Source organism: Haemaphysalis longicornis, unplaced genomic scaffold, assembly GCF_048455015.1.
Source record: "Haemaphysalis longicornis isolate Haplotype H1 unplaced genomic scaffold, Haemaphysalis longicornis Haplotype H1 scaffold_6, whole genome shotgun sequence".
NCBI classification, from domain to species: Eukaryota; Metazoa; Arthropoda; class Arachnida; order Ixodida; family Ixodidae; genus Haemaphysalis; species Haemaphysalis longicornis.
Genome location: NW_027526407.1, coordinates 164,556,498 through 164,583,108, shown reverse-complemented (window position 1 = coordinate 164,583,108; position 26,611 = coordinate 164,556,498). Strand labels below are relative to the sequence as shown.

Below are 26,611 nucleotides of genomic sequence, written 5' to 3'. Positions count from 1 at the left end.
TCGCATTGTAAACTGCCCGCAGATCTAGGGGATAGACACAACAGCAGGTGATACCACTGCCTTAGCTTGTGACTTTGTAATACGTCAGACGAGATGACGGTTGGTGGGCGTTTCGTGCTGTTTTCCATGCTTTTCTCTCCGCTAGTTTTCACGGCCTGCTCGCCATCGTCGGTAACTGACTCAGTAGTAAAAGGACCAATCGTAACGGCCAAAGCTGGAAGTTTTGGCGGCATCAGGCTCAACACCAGAGGCAACGGGGCCGTTTACGCCTTTACGGGCATACCGTACGCGAAACCACCCATAGGAGAACTACGATACCGAAAGCCCCAGCCTTTCACTACAGTGGCTGAAGGAGTGTTTGCCGCTACGAAGACGCCTCCTGCATGCATGCAAGTCAACGTTGTTGCGGCCAGGTATCAAATATGGATTCCGTACGGTAAGTATCGCCATTTTTTACGGCTGGAAGTGTTCCCAAAAAGGTTATTTGTAAATCGATGCAGGACTACCGAGGGCCCGCGACAAAGATCGGCAAAAATTGCGCAAGTTCGAGTGTTTGAAAACTTGCTCCTCCTTTTTTTTTGTGAAATAAGATGTGACCTTTTTAGCGCTGTATTTCTGTTGGTTGTTATGACCACGGTAGACATTGCTCGTGAAGCGGGACAATACAAGCACAGACATGCGAGCTCGCGTTTTTCCTTCGAATACAGAAACCAAGTCAAGTTTACAGCCAAATCTGCAACATGGACAGCGCGCAGTTTATGCTCGTGTACTAACGATGTCAAGTATGGTTGAAACGTTCTTATGCCGCGTAACTTCGGCTCTACAGTAAAGTTTATAGCATATTTCAAAATCTCCATTACAACAGAAGTACATTTTGAACAAATCTCACTGCGGCATTCTTTTAGTTTTAACTACGTCTTGACATTGCAACAGGCTTTGTATATAGGGAGCTTACTTTGGATGTTTTTAAGCACGGAATGATCTCACGGCCATGATAGCAATTGAACAAAACTGTTCGTTGAGTGCCCTCGGCAGTGATTACTTACCTGACGTGAGCATGTGAGTCAGGTTATCACATCTCCACAATACAATATAAAGCTACTGCCCTGAAGGCGAAGGAAAATCACTAGTGCATGATTTTTATGTAAACGTAATCGATGAAGCGGTCGTTATAGTCTTTATTAAGACACCGTATTACTGAACAGGAGGGGGCCACTTCGAAAGCAATATCCCCGGAAATTGCGCAAGTCGAATTGACGGGAGCCACTTGCATAGCACTGGTACTGAATGCGGTGCGTGCAAGAACCGAAGGTTAAAGCATGAAGTTGAACAGCCCAGGGACGGGACTAAGAGAAGAGGCGACAAATACGGGCGCTCACTAACAACTGTTTATTTTTGGAAAGAAGAAACATTTACGCGGTTACAAAAATTAGCATGGTTATCAGGGACCTGATTGCAGGACGCGGGAAGGCATGGCAAACAGGCAGGGATGCTCTTATCCAGCATACGCGCGAAGATATGGGCGAAACGTGGGCTCCTCTAATCGGGCAAGATATGCGAGTTCCTTATCCAGCAAAGCCACCGACGCTGTGCCGACGCATGGCCATCCTCTGCTGTGAATGCGGAATGCCTCGCATATTTCACGTGTCCACAGCAGAGGATCGTCATGCGTCAGCACACCGTCAGTGGCTTTGCTGGATAAGGAACTCGCATATCTTGCCCGATAAGAGGAGCCCACGTTTCGCCCATATCTTCGCGCGTATGCTGGATAAGAGCATCCCTGCCTGTTTGCCATGCCTTCCCGCGTCCTGCAATCCGCTCCCGTGATAACCATGCTAGTTTTTGTAACTGTATAAATGTTCTTTCATTCCAAAAATAAACAATTGTTAGTCAGCGCCCCTGTTTTCGCTTCTGCTCTTAGTCCCGTCCCTGGGCTGTTGAACTTCATGCAATGAACCAAATAGCCCAGTTACAAACCCTCCTGAAGGTAAAGCATTCAATTCAAATTCAATACACTTTTGTCTGCCGGCTTACTGAGGCCTCAATATGCTTTGCCGTTATTATAAATATTATTAGCAACTTATAATAAGGTTGATGTAAATTCAAAAAACGGGTTGCGGAAACGGTTGCGCACCTTTTAAGGTATGTTGGGGGTTAGGCCTATTTGCAAGTAATTTACCTGTTCGGAACAGAGTGAGGCGGCATAACAGACGCACGACGGAGAATAGAGGCTGCAGGTACGGTACCCAGCGGCGACTATTATTTGCGTGTGATTTATTTTTAACGTTCAATTTTCGTTAGCAAACTTGTAACACAAGGTCGGTTGCATTAAAACTTCTCGTAGAATGGGTGTGAAGCTTCCAATAAATGCCCCCAAAATGCTTAGTCAGATGTCTAATGGCTCACCTTTTTATATTATGTCCTAAAAAATATTCACAATGCAAATACATTGTAGTTCATAGTGCCGCCACACTAATCGACGCGCTTCGTGTGAAGAACGTTTAACTGAGGAACTCAATACATAACAATTACAAACTTCCATAGATAAAAACAAGGAAGTGCAAAAAATGCCCATGGCTGTCGGCAAAATAGCCAGCAAAGGCGCGTATATAGTAGGAACATTCAACGCCGCACATCCACCGGAATGTACATTCAATTTTCCAGTAAAGAAAGACAAACACGCCAAACAGCAAGACAAAGTAAAATACTACTGCCTGCTCTCCAAACACCCAATCAGAAGGCAAACGCGTACAAGAGAGATTTCTTCCCGGACATTACCTTTCCCTATAACGTAACTCGTGTCACCTGCAAAAACCCACAGGGAGTCCTCGGCAGTGACCATTATGTTATTATTTTTTGTATAGACAAAACAGCGCCCAAGAGAAAGATACCAGCTTGAAACTAACTAAATTGGTGGCGCTGCCTGAAGATAGATTCAGCCAAAGAGAAAACATCCAAATTAAGCACAAGAGGAAGGTCGCGGAAGGTTAAAAAAAGCCTGCAGCCTACTGCCGCTTTGCGGCGCGCGCACGAGCTTTTTGAAGCGCCGGAAACGACAGACACACCAGTCAGCACAAAATCTCAACACAGCGGATAACAGCTGCAGCTAACGAATACAAAACAAAGGAAACCAACCAAAACTGTTCTATATAGTCCAACAACTTAGGTGATACGCTTCACTTCTGTTCAAAATTGGCATTCCTTAAACAATTATAAACCATAGATAAAAACATGCAAGTGCAAAAAATGCCCATGGCTGCCGGCAAAGTAGCCAGCAAAGGGGCGCATATAGTAGGAACGTTCAACGCCGCACACACCACCAGACTGGACATCAAAGTCCAACAATAACAAGGTTATTTAGTACTTCACGAATACGTGGAGGAATCAATGGCAGCGCTCGTACACAACTATATGGGAAGCCCCCCACGCGCCCACGCCCAGCCGCCAAAATTGGTACACCGACAAGAGCAAACCAACTCTAGACAGCCCAACCATAGTAGCGGAAATCAGTAGCCTGTCAGTAATATAACAATACGCATCACCTCGGAAAAACTGAATAAAAAATACCTGAAAAAATACTACCCGACACACACACGGATGCTCTGGCTGCTTGCAAAAGACTGGGTGGAAGGCACACTTTCAACAGAATAGAAGCACGCGGAAAGAATACTTCTCTCCAAACCGATGAAAGATTTATTGGTTAATAATGAGATATAACGCGCCGATGCTGCATAGCGGATGGGACGTGAAGTAATGGCGGGCTCAGGATTAATTTTCGCCACATAGGGTTCTTTACGTCAGGCGAAATATCGAACACACGCGTGTTTTCGCTTTTCGCCAACGGGTAACAGAAGTGTCAATACAGAACGTGAGGCCATTATGACTAACCTTCTGCGCAGGTAAGGAAATGAAACACCTAATCCAGAGCAGACTGCACAACCACGTACAAAATAAGAACTTCCTCCAAGCCACAGCCTACAAATTTAAGTGGAAATTGTAAATCAGGGAAAAACCCGCCGCGGTGGCACAGTGGCTAAGGCGTTGTGCTGCTGAGCAAGAGGACGTGGGTTCGATTACCGGCTGCGGCGCCCGCTTTTCTGATAAAGGCGAAAAGCAAAAACGCTGGTGTGTACGAGATTTCGGAGCACGTAAAGACCCCCGGTGGTTACAATTAATCCGGCGCCATCAACTACGGCGCGCCTCATAGGCGCGGTAAACCCTACAATCAATCAATAAATCAAGGAAAGCATTTGTGCGGGTTAGCCACCTGTTTTTAATGCCTAGTTGAGGCTTGCGATACAGGCTATGTCGCACCTTGCGTTTCGAAGGAGCCGTTTCAAACGACGATTCGGTTCCTGTTATTGGACAAGGTATATACTCTTTGTGCCCGCCTAAAAACGCCCTATCGGAGAGACAGGTTACAGATACCAGGGATATTCCCACCATCGCCTCGTGTATTTTCGCAATGCCAAACGCATCAGCCCGGACTGGCCAACCAAGCCCCCTCCTTCTTCTCCGGCCACTCTCCCCCAACCGGTAGCCTTCTCAATGCTTTAGTCACGTGACCAGTTCATCTGGGGTGACACGTGTGGGAAAGCGGCAACGTTCACAAAATGTGCTCCGCCGCTGCTCTGAGTTTCTAACGGTGGCGAGAGGGCCATTACCTGGCAATCTCAAAAATTGGTTGCCTTGGCAACCAGGCAGGATCCTCTCTCGAATTCAGTTCAACACGCGCTTCAGTTCAACAGTTCAACACTCTCGAAATCAACACGCGCTGACAAATGCGATGGATTGATGAAATAATCTATTGATGATGACAATTGATGATGATAAGAATGAAATTGCTATGATGTATTTTATGGAATAGGCAGAAACGCGATATTTGCCTGCTGTGCTGAAGTAGTGGTATTGGTAAAGATGATTTCATTGCGGTGACGCTGGACGTGCGATAATATTTTTGAAAGTATGAAATGACATGAACGATTTTGCACCGCTTCCATTTCGTCTGTGAGCAATGCAACACCAGCATGCCAAACAGCAGCCACATATTCCAATTTAAGGTTGAGACATCTGGTAGTAAAATTCTCGTGATATGTTGAAGATAGGTATAATCAAACTAAATTGTCTGTCTAATATTCACATACAAGCCACACATTTAGGAATTGAAAATGACTACGGATGTAAGATGATCTTATAACTGTCACTATGAACAACGGCGCGACAAAAGACGTGGACGAAGAGAACGCACAACTCGCCCAGATAACCACGCGGTTACATTTTAAAACTGCATTGCCAAGAGCACATGCGGCCGGAAATATCTAAGCTAGGCGGAGAAGCGCCGTTGTGTACGCACGGAAAGGTAGCAGTATATTATTTATGACACCAATGTCAGCACACTGTGAAAAACCATTAGCAACTCATCATCATCATCAACAACAGCCTATCTACGCCCACTGCAGGGCAAAGGCCTCTTCCATTATTCTCCAATTATCCCTGCTCTGTGCTCACTGCGACCAATTTATTCCCGCAAACTTCTTGATCTCATCTGCCCACCTAACTTTCCGCCACCCCCGGCCACGCTTGCCTTCTCTAGGCATGCACGCTGTTCCCCTAATGACCAAATTGGCCGCTATGATAGTGCAAATAACTATGAAACTTTCAAATGGGGGTGACGTACACTCATGGCTGCTCATTACGTGGTATTTTATTTTTAGTTGTATTTTTTGCGTAATGTTCTCCCTCATCCAAGTACAGGTTCATTTTAAAGGTAAAATTAGGCCTAAATAGTACTTCACTAACTCGAAGATAGCAAAACTGAAAAAAACTTTACAAAATTGGTCGCGTATCTTCTGGCTTGAGTGCACATATCGTCGAAACATTAATTATAACCCGCCACTCCTGCCCCTTAATTTATCCGCTCTTGGGTTCTTCCTCCGACGTTCTTCGCTTCCCTTATAGCTGCTGTCGCGATGAAGTGAATGAAGAATCGTGCAGTACAATTCAATTTTCCCGCCTTCGCACTGCTCATACGGCTACTGCTAGGGCAGCTAGAATTGTTTTTCAAGCAGCGAAGCACCTTAAGGCTGAGGCTTGTCCGGCGTCCGGCGTCCGTGCTCACAGTGCACCGCCGTGTAAATTGACACATCTGTGCATGAAAGGTTCCCGAAGGGTTAACAAGAACAACATAAAAGGTTCACAAAATGTTAGAGAGAGAGAGACGCACAGCACCGTGTAGATTGAAACATCTGTGAACAAAAGATGCACAAAAGGTTAGCAAAAGAAAATAAAATGTTCTCAAAAGGTTAACAAGATCAAAAGGAAAGGTTCCCAAAAGATTAGAGAGAGAGAGAGAGACGCAGAGAACCGTGTATATCGAAACATCTGTGAAGAAAAGGTTCACAAAAGGTTGGCAAGAACAAAATAAAAGGTTCACAAAATGTATGAGAGAAAGAGAGAGAGATACAGAGAGAGAGATATGCACGGCACCGTGTAAATTGAAATTTCGGTGAACAAAAGATTCACAAAAGGTTGACAAGAACAAAATAAAAGGTTCACAAAAGGTTAGGCAAAGAGAGACGCACAGCACCGTGTAAATCGAATCATCTGTGAACAAAAGGTTCCCCAAAAGTTAACAAGAACAAAAGGAAAGGTTCACCAAAGGTTAGGGAGAGAGACAGACAGAGAGAGAGAGAGAGACGCACAGCGCCGTGCAAATCGAAACATCTATGAACAAAAGGTTCACAAAAGGGTAATAGGAACAAAACAAAAAGTTCACATCAGGTTGTCTGTATACTAACTTGTATGTACTTCCCCCCGTTTTGAATATTAAGGCATTCAAATTCAAAATTCAAAAAAAAAATTAGAGAGAGAGACAGAAATAGAGAGGGATGAAGAGAGAGTGCTCTTGGAGAGCCGTGCTGCGCATGTGCGAGGAGCATTGGATTGGATTGTATTGAATTCGATATGAATTTGGATTGGATTGAATTGGAAATCATTTTAGCAGCTGTAAGCACTGTCACGGGTGATTTACCGTAAGAACAATCATCAGTGCTTCGCCCCCAAGTAATGATTCACTTCGTAGAGCGGCGGGAATTTTTTTCTTTAGCTTCTTATGCCTAGAAGAGCACAGGGAGGAGCTCCGCACTGTTTGTTTTTGCTGTGATTTCGCATACGCTGAAGGCTTTCTACTCGGTTTTAAGTTCGCTGTTTAAACAACGAAACTGTTCTCGGTGGCGGCTTGCATGGAACAAGATGTGGTAACTCTATCTGAGCGACCTCGAAAGCGCAGAACATAGTAAGGAGGAGAGCAATCGCCAAGCACAAATACACCAAGTAAAAACCCGATTAAGCGGCATGTTTATATAAGGAAATCTTTCCGAAGCTACTAAATCTGACGGCAATGTCTGTAATTGTCAACATTGTTGAGCAAAAAGAACACATAAAGCATGTTTGAGGCAAGACACCAGTATAGAAGCATGAGCTGCTCTGTTCATTTAACTCAAAATACATCGTTTTGCGTCAAGGCATCGTTTTTGTGGAAGCATTTAAAAATACGCCGTGAAAAAACAAAGCCACACATATTGGCGGTATTTCAAGTTCAAAAGGTACAAATGTTTTTCGTAGATGGCGCGAGCACTGGAAGTAGCCAAAAATGAATTGGCGCGAACGGGAACCTATTTGCTGGCTTTCAGAAGTTCTGTGCAGCTCAGCCTCGCGAATAGGTAGCGCCATGCAAGTTCTCTCTTAACATCAGCGTTCACGGCGTTGGGTTTGGCTAATGGTTGTAGGGTGAGCTACAATGGCCGAGGTTGAGCAGTTTCACGTGGCCTCTGGATAGCCGTAGTGTCCATGCTCGAGGAGCAGTGACTTCTCACGACGCACAGCTGGTGCGCCGGAGCTGCCGCAGCGATTAGATTGGATTTGCAATCGTTTCAGCAGCAATAAGCATAATAATCAGCTAATCTTAGACAACCAGGAAACCTAAGAATAACCAGCTGAACCTTAGCTAACGATGCGTATATTCTGGCAAAGCCGAGCTAAACCACTGCTAAACCACTGCAAAGCCGAGCTAACCACTGCTAACCTTGCTAAACCAACCCTACGTTAGTCCTAACTTAAAGAACGTGGGAGCTACAATTAACGTACTTACGTTTCGCCTCTAATGTCCCCGAGGTTTCCATTGCGATATTGGCCGCGAGGGCCACCACTGGAGACGCCGGCGCTGCGATCGTTTTCACGTCACTTGTAGGATCCCTTGCTGCGTAGTTGGCTTGCAGCGCGTGACATTTCGTTTAAAACGCTCTTTTTAAGGGTATTTTTGTGCTAATTTTTGGCGTTTGCAGTTAATTATCAGCGCGTGAAGCGTAGTTTGACCTCCTGGGGACTCTATAACCGTGGCACGCTGCCCGCAAACGACTTGAGCGTGGTGATGTATTCGGACGTAAGCGACCGAACCCGGTGTAAGCGTAAGCTGGGACTCGTTTCCCCGATCAAGATTTAGCTCGGCTACGACGATCACGGAGCTAAATTTCCAGATTGCGGTTGTCGTTCTCAAGAAATAAGTGAAGCAGGAAATCATGAAGCGTTTACTGTACGCGGAAACACTCTGCACACACGTCCACCATACCTGCCTGCTGACGGCTCGAACCGACGTAGGTCACGACAGCAACACCTTGTTGCCGCTTTTTAAAATCACACTTATCGCGAAAAAGGAGTTCTACATTAGCGCAAGTGGATGTTAGTGTGGTGAAAAATTTTGCTACGTAGTGTCATCAGCGGTGATTTTCAAGCCGATGCTCAAATATCTGCCGCGATCTACGCCGACCTGCCGCGGATGTCGGGCCCCGCGCCGCCGGCACGTTCGCGCACGGTGTGGTGAGCGGCCGAAGGGTTGCGATACCTGCGCGGAAAAATCGGCCGAGGCCGTGGCGGGTATTCTGATTATCGATCGCTTAAGTGGCAGTCACCACGGATACAAACTTCCACATATGAGACAATGCGGTGAAAGGTTGTGTTAGGGACTGTGAATCGCGACTGTAACGGTAGCGGCGGTGAAATATTTGCCGCCACGCTAAGCCTAAGTTCGCAACATCGGACTCCGCGCATCGGAAACCGGCGGCGAGCTGACTGTTGAGAAAACCCTCTTGTAAAACTCGCCGCGCGCAACCATGTTGTTTTGGGATCGCCGAACTTCAAGGGGGCCCCCAACGCTTGGTTTCCCTATTCTTAAACTCCCCATTACTCCACGACGTGTTTCGCCTCGTACGCAACCACGCCTTCTGTGAGCAATCGTGAATTTTCGAACTTATGCTAGCGAAAGGCACAGGCTCATTGTAAACAGACAAGAGGCCGTGTTACAGAGGTCCTAATTAAAAATAAACATAGCCACGTCTAAACCCGCTTGAAGGCGTTGAACACTCGCGTTAATACCATTCGCACATAGCGGACAAGTTGTAGCGAAAAGTAAACATATCAGCAGTACAGAGTACTAGTGATCGTTAATAAAATCAGTGCATTAATATAAACAAACATAGGAGAGGAAAAAGGCACTGTTAAGGCAAAGTGCAGATCGTACCAGCACTTCTAATCCTGTGCGGCGCACCAATTCCTTTACCGGTCTCACGTAGCCATTTATTTACCAGGCAATGCGCGCAGTACGCATGGCGAGATAACAACTGAACGGCACGTTTTGTCGCTGTTGCAAGGTTTATTTTCTAGCACACAGAGTCGCGTACATGTCCCGTCGCAAGTATGTCATAATAAATTACCAGCGCACTTTTCTCGGCACCAATTGTATCGTCCTTGGCGTTAGCTGGCTGCGTTCGAGCTGTCAGTGGCGATGGTAGCAACTACCTAGCAGTGGTGGTGTCGTCGGCAACAAGCGAGCCGTTCATTGCTTGCCCGGATTGTTTGGCCTGTAGAAAACTTTATTCCGTTTTTTGCATCAAAACTGCGAGTATGGGGCCCATGGTGGCTACAACAAAAATCGTGCGGTCGCATAAGCACAAGAAATGTACTCTAGCAGACGACAGCATACCCTGCGTCCTACAAATGACGTCACTCGTAGGTGGTACCATGGTATTTCCTCGGGGCCACTTTCATTTGAAAACATTCATCACTAACGCCAGACCTTTTAGTGCTCTGAACAGATTTTGGATATACAATGCTTCTCATTACTGATTTTTTTTACTTTCAGGCCAAATACTGACTTCAGGAACCGAAAACAGATACCGACAGTTCGCAATGCTTACTTTAAATACCACAAAAAATACTGACAAGTTTAACAATATTTTTGGAAAAACCAGACACCATTTTTTGTCGCTACTTATTTATTTTAACATAAAGAAACCGGAAATTGTTGTCGTGATATTTAGGCACCACAACACAAGCACCAAATCAAGGAAAGGAACATTTTCGCTCAGGAAATCAGAACTTTTTCAGGACACCTTCGTGCATATTCCTCGGCAAAAGCCAGAGCTACTTAAAATATCGTTTATTTGTTTGACGCCCGGAAATATACATTTCCGAAACGATGTCATCTATTTTTGTTGTGGAGAAGAGGGAAACAAAACATGCATTATTATCCAACTGTTACACTCAGTGCTATGCATCCTGTCCATACAACTTATGTATCAGTAAAAAGATAAGTGGCGAGTCTGGGCGCCCCTGGAGACTTCCCCTGCAAACCGCCTACGTGAAAAGATTATGCGGCGTGTTTCTATCGGAAGCCTGACAGTGCCTCACTCCCTCAACAATCCCCTCCTCTTGAAATGGTGCTACCCCTTTTCCAAACAATACAAGTGATCCTCATCATTTAGTACTTGGCGAGAATATATAACCTTACTTCTCATAGAGAGGGAAACCAAACTCAAAACCTCAATTGGCTCTGGTTTTTTGTTTACTTTCAGATCATCCGAAGAGTGAAGACTGTCTCTATTTGAACGTATGGACACCAACTCTGAACAATACAGAAAGACTGCCCGTGATGGCTTGGTTGCACGGCGGAGGATTTCAGGAAGGCTCACCCTCCATTCCCTTGCTAGACGGAGGAAACTTAGCCGCCATTGGGGGCGTTGTTGTCGTAACCATTGCCTACAGGTAGGTGTAACTTAAGTGCTAGCAGGTTTTTTAAACACCACGACAGCCGTTGGAATCAGTAAAAGCTTAATGTGGTTGACAACCTTACCTACAGTTCCGGTTATTCAAACCTTCAAAAAATTCCCTAACGGGGATGCGGGAGCCATGAAAGAAAAAGACAGATTTCATTTAATAAAAGGCCTACGCTGTCCAGATAACAATGATACCATTTGTGCCTGCAGTTTCATACCAATAACGGAGTTATACAAGATAACATATCAACCAGTGGCGAATTCATTGCCTCTTTTCGCAACGTCTTTGTGATGTCAAGGACATTTGTTGACGTGATCTGCGCCCGCCCGCATTATCCACCACCAATAAAAATAATTGGTGGTTGTAGTGAGCCCTTTAGTTTCAGTTGATCGTATCCCTTGAACGCTAGCATGAAGAGAAGACATGGAAGACTTGGTTGTTCTTCTTCCCATATTAAATCGCTCGTACCAATATTACTTCAATGTAGCACTACATTGAAATATTTTAATTTTTTTTTTCCGTTTAAAAGACGTCTTTTGTGACTAGAATGGGGCTGAGTGAGCTACGAAAGGCTAGTCACTTCAAATTAAATATTACGTATCTTTTTTTATTCGTGGGGCATGCAAAGAAATTTATTGCTCTTGCCGCTGTCATATCTGCCAAATCCAAGCTTCAGTTTATGCCGTAAATACTCACAGTAAATATAATATAGCCTTCCCTCATGAGAACACCACAAAAAAACAGCTACAACTGATGTCGTTTGGTTGCACTGTACGCTGGTGGAAATTTCAACGTGTCATATTGTATTTCATTCGATGTGTGTATCAAGTCAAGCTTTTCGTACGCCTTTTTTCTTTGGGTCCCTAGCCTAAAAGTATAGAAATAGAATACAATTATATTATTAATATTACTGGTCAACAAATTAGGTCAACGAAAAAGTCCTGCGTACTAAGCACCTCCTGAAGATTATCAGAAACGCCAACCACAAACGCCACTACGCAGACTGCCGTGACACCAAAAGACTGTAGTTCATATCACCAGCCCACTCTCTCAACATTGTTCACTGTTAGAAAAAGTACCGCGAAAGCTTCATTATAGCGAAGGGCCGAAGCTATCCAACACTAAACTAACAATAAACCTACAATCAGTATTAACCAATTCTTGTCACCTGCTCTACAAGGCTTTACGGATAAACTTTCAACCTCTCGCTTTTCTTCTCGCACAAAATTTCTCATCTAATCTCTCTATTGAGCTTATGGTCTACCCTTACTTATTTCTAGTTCTTTAGGTAGCCGATTTTCGTTCTGATAGTTCCTGTGTGGTTCGTAATAATTACAGGTAAAGTTCCGTACCGATGTTTTCACCCTTACTGGAGACAATGTACTGTGCCGAAAGCGTGATTGCTCTTCCTGGAAGTTGGCCTCTGATACCAAAATGTTTCACCGATTATCCTGTTCTCGATCGCTTGTTGGACCCAACTAAGCATTTTTGGAGAATATATAGCAACCTAAGTTGGTCCCGCATGTACTACGTGGGAGATGACATTGGTTGTTTAGCGATAGTTGTAGTTATCGAGGTAGCCTACTCCTCCATTATTTTGTAGCACTAACCAAAAGCAATCCAGCCCTTACGAACTTGCAGTTTGGATTATTTTGATGCTTTGGGTAAAGTTAGTAAAACCCATTGGTAAAGTTGTTAGGAATATACAAGTTATGTGCAAACTAATAACGTTTTGGCGATGCTTTAAATCATTTCAATTTCTATATATTTGTGTTAACTTTGTGGCTGAGCTGTGACGTGGAGCACTCGAAGGCAGTTTCCAGCTACACAACGCAAAAATAGGAGCAGTAAATGCCGCTCAGAAATAAAATGACTTCGTCGTGCATACGAGACGGCTCTTACTTGGAAGTGCTCCCTTTCTATTATGTTGTTTTTGTACTTGGTGTTCACATATGGCAGCCTTTTGAACTTGAGACCACAACAAAGATGAAATATTTTTATTACATGGGGATTCTAGCATTTGCCATTGCTTCTCCTTAAAAAAGTAACAAGTGCCCTATCGTTCCATGAAGTGATCCAAATTTTTGCGTCCTTGTAGTTTTGTTATCTCACGCGCCATTTTTACTCGCTTTATTCTTCGAGCTCTCGCACACTTGCGAAGCCATACGCTCGCACTTAAAATGAAGTATAATTTTACTGTCCGTAATGAGGGTTGCGCGCAAGCCATCACCATTTGCTTATGTGTGTAGCGTACAGGTGTTTTGAGCGCTGTTTTTCAAAGCACCATACACCAACCCTCCCGGTTATTGCCTTATAAAAGGTTTTATTGCAAGCGCGGTGTACTTTGGTTTTAATACAGTCATTCGGAGGTATCACATTTTGAAAGATTGACGCTGCCCAGCAGTGCTCCCATGTATCATCACCGGGCTGCACTGATCATGATCCCCATATTCGCTCAACATAAAATGGCAACGCAAACCTTCCCGAAAAGGTGATGTACGCCTAGGAGGAAAAAGTATAAGGTGCATTTAGCACAATGCGAAATTGCTCGATGTCGCATGAGATAACAGCTCAGCGTACTCGGAAACGTGCTGTAAACTCCACGCAACTTAAAATATTCAAAAGCAACCTGTAAACTTCGCGAGATTTAAAATAAGTTCAAACGCAGTCAGTTGGAATTCACGCCAAGCAATTTTTACGGTATATTTTGATACATCGAGCAAATGTTTGCAAATTATGAAAAAAAAAACTAATACGTCAGCTATCAGAGAAGGGCGGGTGGTTTATCTTCTACTTACATGTGCGCCCAACTTCAATATTTCCTCTTAGGGCCTAGAATTACCCCATTCATTAGTTGCAATCATCCTGTTCAAATCTGTGTTGGGTACTGTTGTTGAAAAGCGTGGAAGAGAATAATCACCAAAAGCGATACACAAAGTGTTTCGCAGTCAGTTTTATTGATAAATAATGCACTACATGCCAAAATGAACGCCGTTTTTTTTAGAGAATAATTGTTTAAATTTAGAAAGTTTTGAGTGCCAACAACAGTCGCATTCAAAGTACAAAATTCAAACTTCTTCCACCACGTAAAAATACCGCAGTAGGACAGACATCAGCTTCATAACGGCAGTGACCCAAGCGCCATTCCGACCTCGAGAAGCGTTTTTTTTTTTGGGGGGGGGGGGGGGGGGGGGGCGCTTGATGTGCCTTGGTTTATCATCCGCATGGCTTTGTGAAACCCATTCTGTACAGTCGACTTCCGTGTAATATATTTGGATGGGCAGACAGTCTCTATCAGTGAAACATAGCAGGCTTCGTGGGGATACATTTTATCCAGGGAACGTTTGTGGAGAATTGTGCTTCTATTTGGCTGACGGATTTGGAGTAACTATTTGTACAGCAAGAATGCCGGCTGAAGCCTTTTCAAGGCAGCTTAGTTGGAAACGAGATATTTATTGAATGATTGACACAGCTACAAGGCACCTATGGCACATTAAGATCAATGTCATCACCGCTTCACTTACTGTCATCCCAGCTTCACCTACTGCTGATTATGCGTGAACAATACCGTCTCGTATAAAAAACGGAGGGTCTATAAATTCAGCGTTTCTTTTTAGGTTGGCCCTTTTAGGTTCAACTGCGTTTGTTCACATAACGACTGAAACTTACAAACAAAAAGAGTTTACGGAACGAATCAAAACTTCAAATTCAGACGGGCATACAGGTCAAACACCATTGAAACGTGCAAAGTATTAGTATGCCTCAAGATATGTTTTCCAGCACCAATCACTAATTTGGGACCTGAAACTGAGACGTAACTTGGCATCTTATTGTTGCAGAGAACTTCGACGTAATAATCTTTCTTGCGACCAGAATGAGTATACTTGTAGGTTACTTCATGGGTTAGCGTGGGCTCCGAAACCATCCAGAGTGTATTCAATTTCTACTTCCACTTTCCATCCTGCAAACGTCGACTTAAATACATTAAGACCCGAAGCATAGGACTGCGTGTTAGCGACCTCACTTTTACAAGTTTAATGTTGGTGTTAACACGTTATTAGGGTCAAGGAGTCACTCGTGTTTCACACAATTTATTATGTTGCTTTGCAAACTAATTTAGAGTTACGGTGATGGTGAACCGCTCACAAAGAACAAACTTTTTTTCTCGTGTTGGTATGTCTATATAATTAAGATCTTGGACTAACCAGTGTTCATAAAACGGAATCTTTGAAGAGAAGAAACCAATTACTCTAAATACGTCCCTGCATTTTTAGGCTGACTTTATTGCTACTTCACCCAGGTAACTTATTTTAATGTCATTGTCTCTACCTAATTCAACTTTCAGAGTGCAGTCATTTGGCTTCCTTTACGATGGAACGGAAGATGCTCCAGGAAACCAGGGCCTGCAGGACCAAATACTAGCCCTACGCTGGGTTCAAGACAACATAGCCGCCTTTGGTGGGGACCCAAACGAAGTCACCTTGTTTGGCTGGAGTGCTGGCGGCATTTCAACTGGATTCCACCTGATATCGCCACAAAGCCAGGGCCTCTTCCAGCGAGCCATTATTGAAAGCGCCGCTGTCACGAATAAGGGCAGGGCCCGAGAGAAGTCTTTAATGCTTGACTATTCCAAACAATTTGCGGAAATTTTCGGTTGTTACAACGGCTCCACAGAGACCAATACCTCGGTCAACTTTGTCTCGTGTCTTCAGAAGATGAACGCGACATTGTTGTCCGTTCTGGAACAAAACTTTGTCAATGCAGGAAAAGGTATGTTTGAACCAATATTCGGGGAGGACCTCTTGCCCGTAGATCCCAGTGTTGCCGAGTTTACTGGAAACAAGGACGTAATCATTGGTATAGTTGGCAATGAAGGAAGCGGGCTTCTCTACAGCCAGTTCAGAGACACCTTTTCTAAGATCCTACCGCCTAGACAAATAAACAAGCAAGAAATGATTTACTTCTTAAGATCGCTGTACCCAAAGCTATCACTTGAGCAAGTACAGCAGCTCCAAGAATTGTACATGGCCAACATAGCCGACTTTGAGTACAGTGCCCTTAGGCAAGCGCTCGTGGATACCAGAGGGGACATTCGCGTGAACTGCGGAAGCATCAACACTGCGGGCAAGCTATACAACGCAACAGCGTCCACTGACGCTGGAAAGAACGTTTACTTCTACGTGATAGACTACGTGTCTGGATGCAGCGAGACGCAACCCTGGTTCGGCATGACACACGGAGACGAGATGCCCTTTGTCTTCGGAAGGCCTTTTGACAGAGATGGATGCTCGAAGGATATTCAATTCAGCACAGAAATCATCAAAATGTGGAGCAACTTTGCCAAGGGAAGGTGAGTATGCTACGAGAAGTAAGCAAGTTTAAAATTATTTTAAATGCGCGAGCGTTAAACGACCCATTGTGCGGAACTCCCGGCGTCCGACAGAGCCTCTGGGATAGAACAGCAGCTCCTTGAGAAGCCTTGCACGGACGTCACTTTAACTACCCCGTTGATGCACTGCGCACATAGGGGGAGGCTACGAACATATCTGCCGCTGTGATTTCTAACAGCGCTGATACAGCTTTCGGCGAAGCACCAGAAATGGCAGTTGGGGCATCGTACAGAAGCCGTGTAGGTATCTATATTCGCAGTAAAATAAAAAAAATCGATTACGGATGCCGCTGCTAGGCAACAAACAGATTTACGTGGGAAGCGTAGAAATCTGGCTGTGCTGTGAGGGTGGTGTTCTTCAGATTATCGAGCCCACTCACAGGAATTTGGGCAGGGTTCCACCGCCACAATTGCACGCAGCGTTAAAATAAGAGGTGCACATTAGTATTGAATTGCAATTGATACTTTCCTATTCACAACTGATCTGTGCTCATGGGCCTAAATTTTATTTGAAGAATATGAAATACGTTCGAATATGTCATATATTTGCTATCTAGCAAACCAAGATGGTTTAAGCGCGTGTAACCAATTTAATAATTTACAACAAAACTGCAATAATGTTGGAACCGAAAGTATGCCATAGATGCATTTAAGAAGGGACGTATATTAGGCTTATAAACAAAAACACAACCATGGGCGAAAAATGGTATTTGAAGCTGTTTTTAAGGAAAATGCCGACTTTTGGTCTTTCGCCATAGTATTCTTCAAGGGTATCTTTGGAGTAAAAATTTCTTGTACCTAAATAATACCTGATTTTTGTTACTACACGCAACTGTCTTTGTTGTCTGCTGGGGGTTTCCGTGCCTCCCTGCCATATAGCTATACTCTCGGGATACACTTGAAACCATTCTTTTGAAAGGTAAAACGCCGATGACAAACCTTTGTTGCTTTGGAGAAGAGTGATCATGATTCCAGTTTTGCTTCCGCTAAATATCTTATTTCTGTTCTTACAATCCGTATTATTGACACGTCGTCTTCATTCGGGTATATCATACAAAATTCTCATCCTCACTCCACTCTTGAATCACTATTTGTCATGATATGCCCAATCACAACCGCGACCGTCCGATCATCAATGAGCACATGGCTCTCAACGCTCCATGAAGGTTATGGGTTGTGAGGCACGCACGTAAAAAGGATTAAGACTTCCTAGAAGCAAAGCGTATATTCGAGGTTGCAAAAAAAACCCCTGAAAACGTAGTAAACCTCAGCCAACGTAGCGATAACTACCGCTAAATTTAAAGCGGAGCTTTCTATGCCTGCCTGAATGGCTTCCGGTGCAAGGTCAAACGCACTGCTGCAAAACCAGCCTAAAACAAGCGCCTACAGAGAGGAAACGCCTCCCGTGGTCGGAATTGAACCCAGGTCCTTCCCGTTTGGAAATCAACGTCTAGCCGTTTGCGCCAGTCGGACACGGTAGACAAGTCCGTGCAAAGATCAGACGTCGACAGAGAAGCTGTGTCGCGTCAGTATTGCTGAACCTTTAACCTTTTTACCAAAGCGATCACAAGACCATTCTATGCAAGTGTAAAGCTGTCGATTAAAAAGAAACGGAAACGTGTACGTCAGCAAACTGTTTGATTCAATAAAGGCTATCTGTTTAATATGTGTCTTCATTCAACGTAATGAGTATTACCATCAGCAATCACTCAGTACAATCATACTTGCTTTGTGTTAGGAAGTTCCCTATTTGAAGCGGACGATAGAAAGGTTCGAATTTCAACCATCTTCTACGTTAGACTGCAGGGGGTGTTTAAATATATTAACTAATTATTTTAGTTTCAGTTTTTCAGAATGTATTTATGTTTCCGAACATTGTGACAAAAGACCAAAACGCACAGCTCTCAGTGCTGAAGTGTCGCATTGCATGGCTGGAACCATTGCCCAGAATAGAGAGGAAAATAAAATTCAGGTGAATTTTCACGATATGTCACCTAGCGCAAGGACAAAATCTTGGGCCACGAGAGCGTGCAGGTAAATTGTCCGCTGCTTCCTCCGAAAGCATGGTACCTCTTGCTAACAGAGATACCTCGCTCATGCATGTCCTTGCATACTCGCATACACGCCTTCTTTATGCTTCTATCTGTCAGCCTTCGGTTTCCACAGAAGTGGCCAAGGCCGTCGGTTCTGCGGAATTTGTGCCTCCCCCCTCCCCTATGAGCGGCATAAACAAAAGATTCCAGCTGTTTTTGCCACGCGTTCGACGAGTCATCATCCGCATTTGCTACGTTCAGCTCCCTTTATATTTTATGTTTCTTTGCGCCCGTGTTCAAACAGGACACCATCATCGTTTCGTGAGCGAAGTCGGTGGATTCGAACCCATACGTAGTGCAACCAGTGCATGTTGCGTTATAATGAAGGAAGTGTAAACAAGACTAAGTTTATCAATTACTTTGTATAAGTTGTTCTGCAGAGTATTATGTCGAGGAATTTTGACCAACCACTAGTCGGTGACAGTGCATATTACTCAAGTTCATGCGGGCGACTTCCGCGACATCGTGATCTCATGTAGTGTAACAGCTTAGCCCTTCCTTGGTGATATTTTGTTTGTTCCTGCTGAACACCCCTTGTGTTTCGAGCGACTCTAGAATGCGCTTGCTTTTCGGCATTCATAGCCACACTGTAGATTCGCGTGCCCTGAGGCTAGTGGCTCGGGTTGGAGTCCCAGCAGTTTTTGCGGAGTTTATTTGGACCAAGTGTATTCCTTTTTATAAACTCTTAGAGTAATTTGAGGCACTTTTTGCGTAAATAAGTGTAATTTAGTACGCCTTAGGTCCGTTTACATGTGGAACGCAGCCTAACGTCACGTTTAACCCTCTGCATCACATCAAAACAGCCGGGCTGGAATCTAAGTAGGAATTAAAAGTAACATGACCTTCCCTTAGCCGTAGCCCCAGTAGGTCATCTAACCTGCCAAGATGGTTTGGTGGCTTAGGTGTAGCTAACGCGAGGCTAACGAACTAGCGGATTCGATCGAGGCAGCTGCGGTGGCTACTCAACAGAGGCGAAGAGCAAAACACGTGTGCAGACATTTCGTCGCAAGTAAAATCTTGTAATTGCATCAAACTTCTTTCGGAGCCCTCCTCTACGGCGGGCAGTATACCCAAGGTAGCATCGCCTATGAAAACAAATAATTGGAGTTTTTTGCTTGGCAACAGCTCCATCGTAAAATCGTCTTACTGTCGTTGCCCGCAATTCAAATACCCCACAATTTAAGCCGAGCGAAACATTGTAACTTATTATTTGGCAGTCATTTTCTTTACGAGAGGTTTTTAAAACGTGAAACTTTATTCCGTATGTTGACTTAAGATATAGTTGTGCAGTTATACTTAGCTGTATAACATCTTATGTGTGTGCATTTTTGTCCTGGAGTGAGTGAGAGAGTGAGCGGGTGAGTGAGTCAGTAAGTGAGTATGTGGGTAGGTGACTGAGTATGTGAGGGAGTTAGAGCGGGAGCTAGTATGTGGGTGGGTGAGTGAGTGAGTGAGTAAGTACGTGGGTGGGTGGGTGAGTGGGTGCGTGAGTGAGTTGTGAGTGAATGAGTTGTGAGTGAGTGAGTGGGTGATTGAGTCTGTGGGGGAGTGAGGAGGGAGTGAGTGAGTGGGTTTTTGAGTGCGTGAGTGAGTGGGTGATTGAGCTGTGAGTGAGTGCGTAGGTGGGCGGGGAAGTGAGTGAGCGAGAGAGTGGTTGACTGAGTCTGTGAGTGAGTGAGTGGGTGAGTTAGTGAATGGGTGGGTGAGTGAGTTGTGAGTGAGTGAGTGATAAAGTGGCGAAGATATTGAGTGAGGGAGATAGTGTGTGAGTGAGTCAGTGAATGATTCAGTGAGTGGGTAAACGAGTGAGTGAGTGAGTGAGTGAGTGAGTGAGTGAGTGAGTGAGTGAGTGAGTGAGTAAGTGAGTATGGGAGTGAGTGAGTGAGTGAGTGAGTGAGTGAGTGAGTGAGTGAGTGAGTGAGTGTGTGAGTGAGTGAGTGAGTGAGTGAGTGAGTGAGTGAGTGAGTGAGTGAGTGAGTGAATGAATGAGTGGGAGCAATTGAGTGAGTGCGCAATATAGAGCAATCATGTATTTCAAATAACGTGCCTTTCCCTCTTTTCAGATCCCCATCTGCAGCGGATGGAACCCCGTGGCCTAAATTCGCACCAGATTCCAAGAAGTTTCTGAAACTCACTAAAGGACGACCACAAGTGTCCAGCTTTGATGTCTCCGAGCGCTGCAATGTTCTGAAGAAACTACAGCTTTTCTGAGCTCATAAAAGGAATTTTTGAATGCCGTATAAATGGTCGTACAGCACATTTGTTCGGAAGGTATCTCACAAGAAATAAAAAAATTAGCAGTGGCTTAGCTCGGCTGCGCCAGGAGTTTCGTAGCGTGAGGAAAGGTTCGGCTGGGTATTCCTAGGTTGCCTGGTTGTCGAGGATTAGCTGATTATCATGTTTGCTGCTGCTAAACGATTTACTATCCAATCCAATTCAATCCAGCCCAATCAAGTCAAGTCCAGTCAAGCCCAGTCTAATGTAATCAAATCCAATATAATCCAATTCAATCCAATGCAATCTAATCGAGTCCAGTGCAGTCCAGTCCAGTCGCGGCGGCGGTGGCTCCGGCACGCCAGCTGTGCGCCATGAGACGTCACTGCTAGTTGCGCCTGCGCAGCACGGCTCCCCAGAAGCCACGCGAAACTGCTGAACGTCGGCCAGTGTAGATCGACCTACAAAATCGCACCGCAACTCCGAAAGGAGATTTTTATTTTTTGCGTAGCATACGTAGCCTAATCGTCTTCGGCAAGGAGATTTTAAATCATTGCGTATATAGCATACTTATCTGAATCGTCTTCGGGACGCTTGATTGTCACGTAAGCCGGAAGAGGTGACCGCACCTGCACACTTTTAAACGGACCTGACGCAGTCAAGGCCGCGTTATAATCCGTGCTCTATGACACCGACCACGCTGACACTGCGGCTAAGGCGCTGTTTTTTAGTGAAAAAGAGTCGCGTTCAACCCCGGCTATGGCGGAAGTTTTTCTGGTGAGCAGTGAAAAAAAACCACGTGTCTCCGGATGACAGCCTTCGGGAAAGATACCCAGGTGGTCGATATTCAAACGGCGCTCTAAACTACGATTCGCCACATAGCTCAGGGCAGCTGTACCACGTCAATTAACAATTTCTATGCATTTGTTGTGTGTGGCGTTGTCTCTGGTTTGTGGCTCTAGCAACGGCGCGGAAAGATGTATTTTAATTTATTTGTTTTTGTTCTGCTTTTCGCGCTCCTTTAATGCGCCTTTTTAACACACGTGGACAATTTCCGTGTTTTCTCTTTCATTGGAGCAGGGACGCGGAGTTAGGCGATAAGTGTGTTTTAGCTAATGTTGGAAGTATTGAAGACGATAGTCATTCTTGGTCTACTCAGGCCTAGAAATTTTGGTCGGTCTGTATGTCTGTCGGTCCGTCTGTCGGTGTGTGACTCCATTCAGCCACCCGGCCAAAGTAAAATGTATACTTCCCAATAGTCTTACATACTCACAGCCAAATGTGAGCGTCTAAGCCCGGTTTATATGTTCATTCTTGTCAACTTTTTGGAACATGAACAAGACATTAAGCAAATTTAAAACAGAAAATTAGTACACGAGGGATATTACAGCGTTCCTTTATTACAAAATTTATCGATGCATGGTTTTTCGATAGCAAATGATACTCTACATCTACCTCAGAAAGCTCCCGCCTGCTGTTGCCCGCGCCGCCTCCTGGCGGCACATGAGAAATCACGCGCGAACACCAACGAATGGTTCCACTAGCTAGGTTTGCAACGCTCTGCTTGGAACACGCGTGCAGCACGGCAAAGCGGTTCTATAAACCTTGAAGTCGGCTGCCTCGATTCACACGCGTCTCCTCCATACAGCCGCACTGGCACCGAGGAACCCGGCCTGTAGCTGTGGAACGCGGTAAATTCAAATCGCCTTGAGCAAACCTTTAGTGTACTTGCCTTGGGATGAGCGCGACAGAACAGGAACAGCATGAGAGGTGAGCGGGAAAGCAAATGCGGGTATTACCTTGGCAAATTGCTAAAAAACTGTCGTCTTTTGACGACATTTGCAATGAAAGGAGTAGATACGCGGCCAATTATTTCTTTTAGGCTGTATGCGTAGCTCCACGCTTGTGATGTCAACACTGCTTTACGTAAAGAGTCACTCGGAAAATCATTTAGACCATCCTCACAAAGACCCCTGTGAGGCTGGGACCCTATTATTTTGCCCCATTCTACATTTGCGCCATGACATGCTCTCTGACGTGGATCTTGTCCCCGCTGCTGACAATTGGGAAACGTTTTGCATACCACACTTTGCCTTCACATGTTGTTATCAAACGCTCATCGATGGCGGGGTTCAATTTGCTCCACCGAGATCAGGACTTCTATTAGCAGGGACGAAAATTCTATGCAAGTCGGCACTTATTTCGGATTAGAATCCGTATAGCGGCACGGCCACTATTGTTGAGTTTCATCGTGCTGGAACAAGACTAGAAGAGAAAGAAACTACGAACGCAGTTCCTTGCCGACTTGAATGCCGTGCATATAGACGAATGACTCTTAATTTTTGTGTAATCTTGTATTGAAGCAGACGGTAGCGTGATATAACGGAAAAACAGAATATCTCTATGATTTAAGCAGCGTTCCCCAAAGAGTTTACACGTGCTGCGTGATTTTCATGTATAACTCACTAATGTGCGGCAGCGATTCAATCTAATCTTTCAAGAAAAAATGGTAGGAAAAGTCTTCAATGCCGACCACGAAAGAATCGCAGGGAGAGAGCTTTATCAAGGAACAATTTAAGTCGTTGTTCCAATAGGTTGCAGGTGTACGCCGTGGTCCATAAACCGCTGAGGAACTGCAGCATGAACACGCAGAGCCCGGAAAAACGTAAAATACTTTATAAAAGACAAATAAGACAAAGTATCAGGCGGTTTGTTCCCCTTTCACATGGCGCTCAACATCTATATTTCTTTGCAGAAACTAAAATACACCCGCCCTAAGTTGCAATCATCCTATTCCAATCAGCCTGAGGTTCTGCTTTTGAAAAGCGTGAAAGAGAATAATCCCCAAAGTGATAAACAAGGAACTTCGTATTAGGCAGTGCAGTTCATTAATTGCGGTCGGTTTTATTCAGAACTCATGTACGACAGCACAAATTCAACCCGTGTTTTTATAGAAACAAGGTTAAAAGGCGCAGATTTTTCCGATGCTACAACAGGCAAATTCCAAATCCAATATTCAAACATCTTCGACCACAATCGGACAGACGTCGGCTTTATAACGGCAGCGACCCAGGTGCCATTGAGACCACGAGAATGGTTTTTTTTCTTGAGGCACTTGATGTGTCTTTGTTAATCATCCTCATCGTTGTGTGACACCCATTGCGTTCAGTTGGTTTTCTGGTACGGCCTTTTTATGACCAATAAAGACAATAAAAGACAATAAAGTATATAAGATAAATGTTTACCTTTGAAGACAACAGGCTATAAGTCCAACGGTAAACGACACACAACCGGAACTGATCAGGGCAATATAAGACAAAGGTTCGCCTTTGAAGTTAAAAGGCTATAAGTCCCACGGTAAACAACACACAACCAGAATTGATCAAGGCAATTCACTTCTAGAGATTCCGCAATGCATAAAGTATACAATGTTTCTCGGTAGTGACATCTGCGAGGTTCCACTGTATGGATTTCAATTAGTACTGCGATCCTAGAAAACCTTCTGTCACACAACTCCTTAAGTGTTTCTTCCATGGGATTTATAGGATTTCTGAGGCAGCAGATGTGAGCTTTCCTTCTTGAACATTGCAAAACGCCCTCCACGTTATGTTGTTGCATGTCACACAATAACTTCATTCCTACCGCCCCCATCAAGCTAATCTGGAGCCCGGCCCATGTGGGGGCGCGGGGGGGGGGGGGGGTGAGAACGGGAGGGAAATGTGGTAGCACATAGGGCCGCTTGAGAGCTCGCCGTCTGGTACAGGCCCTAGCGTCGAACACTCACTTTCACGGAGTTCGTGAGCATAGTTTGTTGGGCCGGTTGTTGCGTTATCTTGAAAGAATTAACAGCGGGCGTAGACGACAGCACTCGAAGAATAAAAGACCGGAAAAAGCGCTAAACTACCAATGATGTTTATTCGCGCAATAATGACATAAAAACCCTAACACATCCAGTATGAAGGCTACAAAAGCTGACCTAAATACTTAAACAAAATTTTCACTGAGCCCTACGGGCTCCAGACTGCCTCCTAACCTTGCATGATATTATGGCACATTGACGTATCTTACGCCACCCGCTCCCTCTTGGACACCGGGATTTATCCAACACTAAACAACCGCAATGGTGCCTGCTGCAAAACCATATACCCTCTCTTGTCACGTCGCCTGCTCCGCATTTGTCTTTCAACTACACCTTCCCCAATCGCTGTGTCTGTGCAACAGTCGAAACACCCGAACACCTCCTTTTTAGCTCCCCCACAAGCAGCGCTATGCACTCTTGCCAGACAGTGGGCACTCGGGCGGGGCGCTGGGCAGCTTCGATCTGTCACTTGAACGGGTAGTCGAGGCGAGGGCTACTGCGGTCGGTCACCGGCTCGCCGTTCACCCCCCCCCCCCCCCCCCCCCCCCGCCGCCGCCCTCAAAGGGGCCCTTAGATGTTAACTAAAACCATTCTCTTTTTCTGTCTCCATCGTGAATTTAATTGTATGCGTAAACATCTGTATTTCGTGGATAAATTACGCCAGGGGGGATTTTATTACTGCAATAGTTATTTGGTTGCTGGCTTCGAAAGCACGTAATTGTAACCACTGTGAATTTTCGTCACACGTTACATATCACCAGGACCCGCCGGGGTGATTCAGTGGCTAAGACGTCGCCCTGGTGAGAACGAGGTCGCGGGTTGAACTCCCGGCCGCGGCCGCCGCTTTTCGGATTGAGGCGAAAAGCAAAAACACCCGTGTGTACGAGATTACGGCACACGTAAAGATCACCAGGTGGTCAAAATGAATTCGGAGCCCTCCACTACTGCGCGCCTCATCGCCTGCGTTGCGTCGGCGCGATAAACCCAACAATTACATATGACTGAGTGGTTCCCCTACGGGTAAATTAGTTCTATATAGGAGATCGTTTACTCAGCGGTCTGCTTCCGTAAAACCGTCAAGATTCAGCTTTATTCCTGTGTAACAAGAAACGCTCACTATTCGGACTCTGTGCTATCGCGTTTACCCGTTAGGATAAGCCGCTCGGCATTGCAGCACTACTTGTTGGTGATGATGGCCGCAATTTGGGATGTTCTCTCGCCTACGTGGGCGTGACACTGTATAGGCATACTCATGTGTGAGAGATGCTGGTATTGCTCAAGACGAGCTTGCGCCAATGCGGCCATTCTTACCTTTTTTCCCAACCTCTCAATGGTGTGTCGGTAAAAGTGGTTCCTACCGCGCGGCGTCATGGAATTGGGCTACGTCCGGGGATAGCAAGGAGTCCTCAATTCATGAAAAATATTAAGGAAGCTCACGCTAACGCGTAAGACTTGAAGATAACGAAGCTGTAAGCAACCTTCACGACCGTCATGAAGGTATAAGTGCACGATTGCAGCCGATTTGTTTCTTGTTCGCTGCCGCAACGACCTCTACTCCATAATTGTTTCCGTAAGTGTTAGCTTCTTTTATTTTTTGGAAGTGTTAATCATTGGAGATCACCTTGGAGGACAGTGCGCGGTCACGTATATTTCTCGTTCCGAGCAAGTGTTGCCACAATTACGGCGAACGATGGTGATTTTTTTTTTGTTCAATCTTGGCCAATATCCCTAGGTATATATTCTTGTCTTGAAAAACCTTCACCGGGGACCACGAGGCACGCACCCACGAGCGCACGGCATTTTCTTGTGTTTTTTTTACGCACGGGCGTCGCGTAAATCTTGGCCAGTCACCCTAAATGCGTATTCTTGGCTTGACAGACGTGCGCAGGAGAGTGTGCGCGGGCCTCGCGAAGCACTCACACACGAGCGCTAGGCATTTTCTTGGTG

General features: G+C 45.1%; 1 protein-coding gene across 1 annotated transcript; it reads left to right on the top strand.

Annotated features, from left to right (window-relative positions):
- On the top strand, nt 1-21,907 carry LOC144141248 (acetylcholinesterase-1-like). The gene is made up of 4 exons (XM_077672812.1): nt 1-436; nt 10,908-11,097; nt 15,455-16,459; nt 20,655-21,907. The coding sequence occupies exons 1-4, from the start codon at nt 94-96 to the stop codon at nt 20,800-20,802; spliced, it is 1,686 nt and encodes a 561-aa protein (XP_077528938.1). The 5' UTR covers nt 1-93; the 3' UTR covers nt 20,803-21,907.
- Nucleotides 21,908-26,611: the final 4,704 nt, after the last annotated feature.